Source organism: Oncorhynchus masou, chromosome 28 (genome assembly GCF_036934945.1).
Source record: "Oncorhynchus masou masou isolate Uvic2021 chromosome 28, UVic_Omas_1.1, whole genome shotgun sequence".
Taxonomy (NCBI): domain Eukaryota; kingdom Metazoa; phylum Chordata; class Actinopteri; order Salmoniformes; family Salmonidae; genus Oncorhynchus; species Oncorhynchus masou.
Genome location: NC_088239.1, coordinates 7,324,924 through 7,334,923, shown reverse-complemented (window position 1 = coordinate 7,334,923; position 10,000 = coordinate 7,324,924). Strand labels below are relative to the sequence as shown.

The 10,000-nt window shown below is 42.3% G+C and overlaps 1 protein-coding gene across 2 annotated transcripts in view; it reads left to right on the top strand.

Annotated features, from left to right (window-relative positions):
• Positions 1-10,000, top strand: part of LOC135517127 (guanine nucleotide exchange factor VAV3-like) — a 229,299-nt gene that overhangs the window by 155,969 nt on the left and 63,330 nt on the right. For both annotated transcript variants that reach the window (XM_064941156.1, XM_064941155.1), the window contains exons 17-19: positions 924-1,015; positions 3,050-3,072; positions 9,467-9,500. In XM_064941156.1, the coding sequence (XP_064797228.1) occupies positions 924-1,015; positions 3,050-3,072; positions 9,467-9,500 (149 nt within the window). The remainder of the gene's footprint in view (positions 1-923; positions 1,016-3,049; positions 3,073-9,466; positions 9,501-10,000) is intronic.

The window sequence follows — 10,000 nt, the reverse complement described above, 5'->3', positions numbered from 1 at the left end:
AGAGGAGGAAAGATGAGGAGAGGAGAGAGGAGGAGAGGAGAGGAAAGATGAGGAGAGGAGAGATGAGGAGGAGGAGAGGAGAGAGGAGGAAAGATGAGGAGAGGAGAGAGGAGGAGAGGAGAGGAAAGATGAGGAGATCAGGACAGTAGAAATGAGGAGAAGAGAGAGGAGGAGAGGAGAGAGGAGGAAAGATGAGGAGAGGAGAGAGGAGGAAAGATGAGGAGATGAGGAGAGGAGGAGAGGAAAGATGAGGAGAGGAGAGATGAGGAGAAGAAGAGAGGAGAGATGGGAGAGGAGAGAGGAGGAGAGGAGAGAGGAGGAAAGATGAGGAGAGGAGAGATGAGGAGAAGAGAGAGGAGGAGAGGAGAGATGAGGAGATGAGGAGAGGAGAGATGAGGAGAAGAGAGAGGAGGAGAGGAGAGGAAAGATGAGGAGATGAGGAGAGGAGAGATGAGGGAGGAGAAGTGGAGAGAGGAGGAAAGATGAGGAGAGGAGAGAGGAGGAGAGGAGAGGAAAGATGAGGAGAGGAGAGATGAAGAGAAGAGAAAGGAGGAGAGGAGAGGAGAGATGAGGAGAAGAGAGAGGAGGAGAGGAGAGATGAGGAGAAGAGAGAGGAGGAGAGGAGAGAGGAGGAAAGATGAGAGGAGGAGAAAGAGGAGAGATGAGGAGAGAAGAGGAGATAGGAGGAGAGGAGAGGAGAGATGAGGAGGAGAGGAGAGGATAGATGAGGAGATGAGGAGATGAGAGAGGTGGAAATGAGATGAGAAGAGACGAGGAGAGACAGACAGACAGACACACACGCACAGATAAACGGACAGACACACACGCACACACACACACACACACACACACACACACACACACACACACACACACACACACACACACACTAACACTGGTTATCCCTGTCTTCTCTCTTCCAGGGGCATCTTTAACCAGGGGTACCTGTGCTCCAAGTGTGGTATTGGAGCCCATAAGGAATGTCTGGGGAGGTTTGGTGGCTGTGGAAAAACAGGTGAGAACCACCTCAAAACATGCAAGAAAGCATGCAACCACATGATGCAGGCCAACAAACGTAGCATGGTGTCTTTCATTTTAATGTGTATACCTGAAAGCTGCTGATAATGAATCTAGAAAGCACAGACAGACACACACACAATGACACACACACACACACACACACACACACACACACACACACACACACACACACACACACACACACACACACACACACACACACACAGACACACACACACACACACACACACACACACACACACACACACACACACACACACACACACACACACACACACACACACACACACACACACACACACACACACACACACACACACACACACCAACACACACACCTGGCACTCACACCGACACACACCTACACACACACAAACCGACACACACACCGACTTCACACTCCAACACACCGACACATACTCCAACACACCGACACATACTCCAACACACCGACTCACACTCCAACACACCGACACACACTCCAACACACCGACACACACACACAGACAAACAAAGACAAACTCAGAGATACCCTTTAGTCCCTTTTACAGGGTTAGAAAGGATGTACTTGGCTGTTGTTTGTGATGTTGGAACTATGATGTCACTACCATCTGGCTGTTGTTTGTGATGTTGGAACTATGATGTCACTACCATCTGGCTGTTGTTTGTGATGTTGGAACTATGATGTCACTACCATCTGGCTGTTGTTTGTGATGTTGGAACTATGATGTCACTACCATCTTGCTTGTTACACATTTATAACATGCTGATGTTGGCTGAGTATTTGTAGGTAAGGTAACCTCATCACCACATATCAGTTGTTGGCTGAGTATTTGTAGGTAAGGTAACCTCATCATCACATATCAGTTGTTGGCTGAGTATTTGTAGGTAAGGTAACCTCATCATCACATATCAGTTGTTGGCTGAGTATTTGTAGGTAAGGTAACCTCATCACCACATATCAGTTGTTGGCTGAGTATTTGTAGGTAAGGTAACCTCATCACCACATATCAGTTGTTGGCTGAGTATTTGTAGGTAAGGTAACCTCATCACCACATATCAGTTGTTGGCTGAGTATTTGTAGGTAAGGTAACCTCATCACCACATATCAGTTGTCGGCTGAGTATTTGTAGGTAAGGTAACCTCATCACCACATATCAGTTGTTGGCTGCGTATTTGTAGAATTCCAGATAATAAACACAACCAGAGAACAAAATCACAACATCCAATCAGGAATGTGCATTACTGCATTGAATACTTCAGCAATAAGGCCTGAGGAAGTATGGTATATGGTCTCTATTCCAGTGCTAAGGGCTGTTCTTCAGCACGACGCAATGCGGAGTGCCCGGACACAGCCCTTAGCCGTGGTATATTGGCCATATATCACAAACTCCCGAGGTGCCTTATTGCTACTGGTTACCAACTTAATTAGAGCAGGAAAAACAAATGTTTCGTCATACCTGTGGTGTACGGTATGATATACCACGGTTGTCAGCCAATCGGCGTTAAAGGGCTCGAACCACACAGTTTATAATTTATGCTACGGCACAGCTGTTTACGGTACTCCTGTCTCCCGGGTGGTCTGCAGGTGAAGCTCGCTGCTGTTTACCTCAGGTCCCAGTTGACCATCTCTCTCCCTCTGCTCTGCCTTATCAGCCCTGAGCAGCAGCACTTTGTGTAACAGGTCATAGTTCCATTCAAAGCTGCCTGCCTGCAGACGAGTGAGAGGGAGGAGGGAGGGGGAGGGAGGAAGGGAGGGAGGGAGGGAGGGAGGGAGGGAAGGAGGGAGGGAGGGGAGGGCTGGTCTTTGAGGGGGTGTAGCCCGTCCCACGGGAGCCAATGAACAAGCAGAGAGCTAACTCAGAACAGAACAGTCGTAAGCCTCAAGTGGTCTACACTTGGCTGTCAGGTACCTTCAGCACAACACAACAAACCAAACAGTCAAGAGAGTGTGATGGTTATGCTCCTTGTCACCCACTCACCATGCCTGTTTTCAAACTCCTTTCAGATCCGGGCGCCTTGAAAACACAGGTGAGACAGTGTGTGTGTGTTTGTGTGTGTGCGTGTGTGTGTAGTGTGTGTGCACTCGTGTGTTTGCGTCTATATGTTTGTGTGTGTGTGGATGTGTGTGTGTGTGTGTGTGTATGGGTGTGTGTTGGTCCTCACTCTCCTCCAAAGTTCTGCTCTGTTCTGCTTGAACGTTTGGAAGACGTTCCCCTCTGTTGATATTATCCAGGACACTCCAATTGACTGATGTCAGCATGAGCAGATAGAGAGTGAATGCAAGTCTTGTGTAGATATTTTGGAGAGTTGTGAAGGCCAGATCTTAGCCCATATCTGCAGTCCCATGTCTTGCATTTCATTACTTTTCCCACTTTCATAATGTAGCAGATTAGGGGTGGCAGGGTAGCCTAGTGGTTAGAGTGGAGGGGTGGCAGGGTAGCCTAGTGGTTAGAGTGGAGGGGTGGCAGGGTAGCCTAGTGGTTAGAGTGGAGGGGTGGCAGGGTAGCCTAGTGGTTAGAGTAGAGGGTGGCAGGGTAGCCTAGTGGTTAGAGTGGAGGGGCGGCAGGGTAGCCTAGTGGTTAGAGTTTTGGACTAGTAAACGAAAGGTTGAAAGTTCAAATCCCCGAGCTGACAATGTACAAATCTGTCGTGCTGCCCCTGAACAGGCAGTTAACCCACTGTTCCTAGGCCGTCATTGAAAATGTGAATGTGTACTTCACTGAATTGCCTAGTAAAATAAATCTGAATTATAGTTTTTGAAAATGCATGAAAAGACATTAATCCTCTTTGGCAGCTATTTGTGGTTAAGGTAGATTGTTGATTCTGTGATTCTTATGAAGGTTGTCATTGGTGATTGGGGTTATAATGCATTATGCATTATTTAAAATACATATGGCTCAATGTACGCTATGTCTGATTGCAAAGATAGTAGTGGATGAAATATTTATTGAGTGTTTGCACAGCTGAGCAGGCATATTCATAACATTACCCAACCTGTCCTACATATTCATAACATTACCCAACCTGTCCTACATATTCATAACATTACCCAACCTGTCCTACATATTCATAACATTACCCAACCTGTCCTACATATTCATAACACTACCCAACATGTCCTACATATTCATAACATTACCCAACCTGTCCTACATATTCATAACATTACCCAACCTGTCCTACATATTCATAACATTACCCAACCTGTCCTACATATTCATAACATTACCCAACCTGTCCTACATATTCATAACACTACCTAACATGTCCTACATATTCATAACATTACCCAACCTGTCCTACATATTCATAACATTACCCAACCTGTCCTACATATTCATAACACTACCCAACCTGTCCTACATATTCATAACACTACCCAACCTGTCCTACATATTCATAACATTACCCAACCTGTCCTACATATTCATAACATTACCCAACCTGTCCTACATATTCATAACATTACCCAACCTGTCATACATATTCATAACATTACCCAACCTGTCCTACATATTCATAACATTACCCAACCTGTCCTACATATTCATAACATTACCCAACCTGTCCTACATATTCATAACATTACCCAACCTGTCCTACATATTCATAACATTACCCAACCTGTCCTACATATTCATAACATTACCCAACCTGTCCTACATATTCATAACATTACCCAACCTGTCCTACATATTCATAACATTACCCAACCTGTCCTACATATTCATAACATTACCCAACCTGTCCTACATATTCATAACATTACCCAACCTGTCCTACATATTCATAACACTACCCAACCTGTCCTACATATTCATAACACTACCCAACCTGTCCTACATATTCATAACATTACCCAACCTGTCCTACATATTCATAACATTACAGAACCTGTCCTACATATTCATAACATTACAGAACCTGTCCTACATATTCATAACATTACCCAACCTGTCCTACATATTCATAACATTACCCAACCTGTCCTACATATTCATAACATTACAGAACCTGTCCTACATATTCATAACATTACCCAACCTGTCCTACATATTTATAACATTACCCAACCTGTCTTACATATTCATAACATTACCCAACCTGTCCTACATATTCATAACATTACCCAACCTGTCCTACATATTCATAACATTACCCAACCTGTCCTACATATTCATAACATTACCGAACCTGTCCTACATATTCATAACATTACCCAACCTGTCTTAAATATTCATAGCATTACCCAACCTGTCCTACATATTCATAACATTACCCAACCTGTCCTACATATTCATAACATTACCCAACCTGTCCTACATATTTATAACATTACCCAACCTGTCTTACATATTCATAACATTACCCCACCTGTCCCACATATTCATAACATTACCCAACCTGTCCTACATATTCATAACATTACCCAACCTGTCCTACATATTCATAACATTACCCAACCTGTCCTACATATTCATAACATTACCCAACCTGTCCTACATATTCATAACATTACCCAACCTGTCCTACATATTCATAACATTACCCAACCTGTCTTAAATATTCATAACATTACCCAACCTGTCCTACATATTCATAACATTACCCAACCTGTCTTAAATATTCATAACATTACCCAACCTGTCCTACATATTCATAACATTACCCAACCTGTCTTAAATATTCATAACATTACCCAACCTGTCCTACATATTCATAACATTACCCAACCTGTCCTACATATTCATAACATTACCCAACCTGTCCTACATATTCATAACATTACCCAACCTGTCCTACATATTCATAACATTACCCAACCTGTCTTACATATTCATAACATTACCCAACCTGTCCTACATATTCATAACATTACCCAATCTGTCCTACATATTCATAACATTACCCAACCTGTCATACATATTCATAACATTACCCAACCTGTCCTACATATTCATAACATTACCCAACCTGTCTTAAATATTCATAGCATTACCCAACCTGTCCTACATATTCATAACATACCCAACCTGTCCTACATATTCATAACATTACCCAACCTGTCCTACATATTCATAACATTACCCAACCTGTCTTAAATATTCATAGCATTACCCAACCTGTCCTACATATTCATAACATTACCCAACCTGTCCTACATATTCATAACATTACCCAACATGTCCTACATATTCATAACATTACCCAACCTGTCCTACATATTCATAACATTACCCAACCTGTCCTACATATTCATAATATTACCTAACATGTCCTACATATTCATAACATTACCCAACCTGTCCTACATATTCATAACATTACCCAACCTGTCCTACATATCCATAACATTACCCAACCTGTCCTACATATTCATAACATTACCCAACCTGTCCTACATATTCATAATATTACCTAACATGTCCTACATATTCATAACATTACCCAACCTGTCCTATATTTTCATCTGCTGCAGTAAGAGTGAAAGGCATTTTCTGGTGATGCAATTCAACAATACTTTTGAAAAACTAGATGATTACTTCTTGCATTACTTATAAATTCAGAAAAGATGTTTACGAGAAAATACATTATGATTCCTTTCTGTTTTTCAATGGCATTCGATTCAGAAATGAAAAAGCTTTTAAGTTAGTTCCAAATGAGCGTGTGGACCACATGTCAGAGACCACTATGATGTCAGAGAACCACTATGATGTCAGAGACCACTATTATGTCAGAGACCACTATGATGTCAGAGAACCACTATGATGTCAGAGACCACTATGATGTCAGAGAACCACTATGGTGTCAGAGACCACGATGATGTCAGAGCACCACTATGATGTCAGAGACCACTATGATGTCAGAGAACCACTATGATGTCAGAGACCACGATGATGTCAGAGAACCACTATGATGTCAGAGACCACTATGATGTCAGAGAACCGCTATGATGTCAGAGAACCACTATGATGTCAGAGAACCACTATGATGACACACAAAATGTGTTTGATGGATCCTTTTTTGTCTTCTTCGAATGCCTCTTAAGGGGAAAGAAATCAAAAAAAGTAAACAGATTACATTACTGAGTTTGGGTAACCCCAAAGTTACATTACAGATTAAAATGTTGGACAGGTAACTAGTAACTGTAATGGATTACATTTGGAAAGTATCCTAAAAAAACACTGAATGTGACACAATATACGGCAGGGTAGCCTAGTGGTTAAAGCGTTGGACTAGTAACCGGAAGGTTGCAAGTTCAAACCCCCGAGCTGACAAGGTACAAAGCTGTAGTTCTGCCCCTGAACAGGCAGTTAACCCACTGTCCCTAGGCCGTCATTGAAAATAGGAATTTGTTCTTAACTAATATATAATAAATATATCCCATTTAGCAGACGCTTTTGTCCAAAGCGACTTACAAGTCGGCTGGGGCCACTACTTTTACATATGGGTGGCCCCAGCGGGAATCGAACCCACGACGCTTGGCGTTGCAAGCGCCATGCTCTACCGACTGAGCCACATTACAGCTACTAACTGACTTGCCTAGTTAAATAAAGGTAAAAAAATAACAAAATGTAAAAAACTGACACAGTATATGTAGTTTAGTGATGTATGCTAGTATGTAGGTGTTCATGATGACATCTATTTTGTGTAGTTTACCAGTCCCTCCTGCAGCAAAGCACCTCCACAACATGATGCTGCCACCCCTGTGCTTCACGGTTGGGATGGTGTTCTTCAGCTTGCAAGCCTCACCCTTTTTCCTCCAAACATAACGATGGTCATTATGGCCAAACAGTTCTATTTTTGTTTCATCAGACCACAGGACATTTCTCCAAAAATTATGATCTTTGTTCCCATGTGCAGTTGCAAACCGTAGTCTGGCTTTTTTTATGGCGGTTTTGAAGCAGTGGCTTCTTCCTTGCTGAGCGGCCTTTCAGGTTATGTCGATATAGGACTCGTTTTACTGTGGATATAGATACTTTTGGACCCTTTTCCTTCAGCATCTTCACAAGGTTCTTTGCTGTTGTTCTGGGATTGATTTGCACTTTTCACTAGTATGTAGATGTGTAGCTTAGTGATGTACACTAGTAGGTACACTACCGATCTAAAGTTTGGGGTCACTTGGACATTTCCTTGTTTTTGAAAGAAAAGCATTTTTTTCCCCATTAAAATAACATAAAATTGATCATAAATAAAGTGTAGACATTTTAAAAAGAAATATATATATAATAATATTTAATGTTTATTTAACTAGTCAAGTCAGTTAAAAATAAACAGTGGGTTAACTGCTTTGGTCAGGGGCAGAACGATCGATTTTTACCTTGTTAGCTCGGGGATTCGATCTAGCAACCTTTCGGTTACTGGCCCAACTCTAACCACTAGGCATAGTGGAAAAGAAAAAGCCATATCACAGACTGGCCAATTATAAGAAAATATTAAGATGGGCAAAAGAACACAGACACTGGACAGAGAAACTCTGCCTGGAAGGCCAGCATCCCGGAGTCTTCTCTTCACTGTTGACGTTGAGACTGGTGTTTTGCAGGTACTATTTCATGAAGCTGCCAGTTGAGGACTTGTGAGGCGTCTGTTTCTCAAACTAGACACTCTAATGTACTTGTCCTCTTGCTCAGTTGTGCACCGGGGCCTCCCACTCCTCTTTCTATTCTGGTTTGAGCCAGTTTGCACTGTTCTGTGAAGGGAGTAGTACAGCGTTGTATGAGATCTTCAGTTTCTTGGCATTTTCTCACATGGAATAGCCTTCATTTCTCAGAACAAGAATAGACTGACGAGTTTCAGAAGAAAGTGTTTTGTTTCTGGCCAATTTGAGCCTGTAAATCAAACCTACAAATGCTGATGCTCCAGATACTCAACTAGACTAAAGTAGGCCAGTTGTATTGCTTCTTTAATCAGGAGAGAGATTAATTAACAGTTTTCAGATGTGCTAACATAATTGCAAAAGGTTTTTTTAATGATGAATTAGCCTTTTAAAATGATAATCTTGGATTAGCTAACACAACGTGCCATTGGAACACAGGAGTGATGGATGCTGATAATGGGCTTCTGTACGTCTATATAGATATTCCATTAAAAAATCAGCCGTTTCCAGCTACAATAGTCATTTACAACATTAACAATGTCTACACTGTATTTATGATACATTTTATGTTATTTTAATGGACATTTTTTTTTAAATTTTCTTTCAATAAGCACATAATAAGCACATTTCTAAGTGACCCCAAACCTTTGAATGGTAGTGCAGGAACTGTATGTAGGTTAGTGAGTGGAAACATTAGGTTGATGTCTCACCCTCTCTGAACAATCCTGTGTTTCAGAGTGCAGTGAGGGTGAACTTGGTTGGTAATGAAATGACTCAGTGTGTGTCTGTGTGTGTCACAGTGGTGTTTGTTTTCTGACTTTGCAGGAAAAACCCGTGCACGGACGGCGCTCAGATCCAGGTTAGTGCATTCTGAACACACCATGACAATACCCGTCATCTCCTATCCACTCAGTAATATAATCCCCCTTCTCGCGCTCTCTATTTGACTCTCTCTCTCTCTCTCTCTCTCTCTCTCTCTCTCTCTCTCTCTCTCTCTCTCTCTCTCTCTCTCTCTCTCTCTCTCTCTCTCTCTCTCTCTCTCTCTCTCTCTCGCTCTCTCACGCTCTCGCTCTCACTCTTTCAATCTCTCTTTCTCTCTCACTTTCTCAATCTCTCGCTCTATTTCTCTCTCTCTCTCTCTCTCTCGCTCTCTCTCGCTTTCTCACGCTCTCGCTCTCACTCTTTCAATCTCTCTCTTTCTCTCTCTCACCTTTTCAATCTCTCCCTCTCTCTCTCTCTCTCTCTCTCTCGCTCGCTTTCTCATGCTCTCACTCTTTCAATCTCTCTCTTTCTCTCTCTCTCTCTCTCTCTCTCTCTCTCTCTATCTCTCTTTCTCTCTCTCTCTCTCTCTCTCTCTCT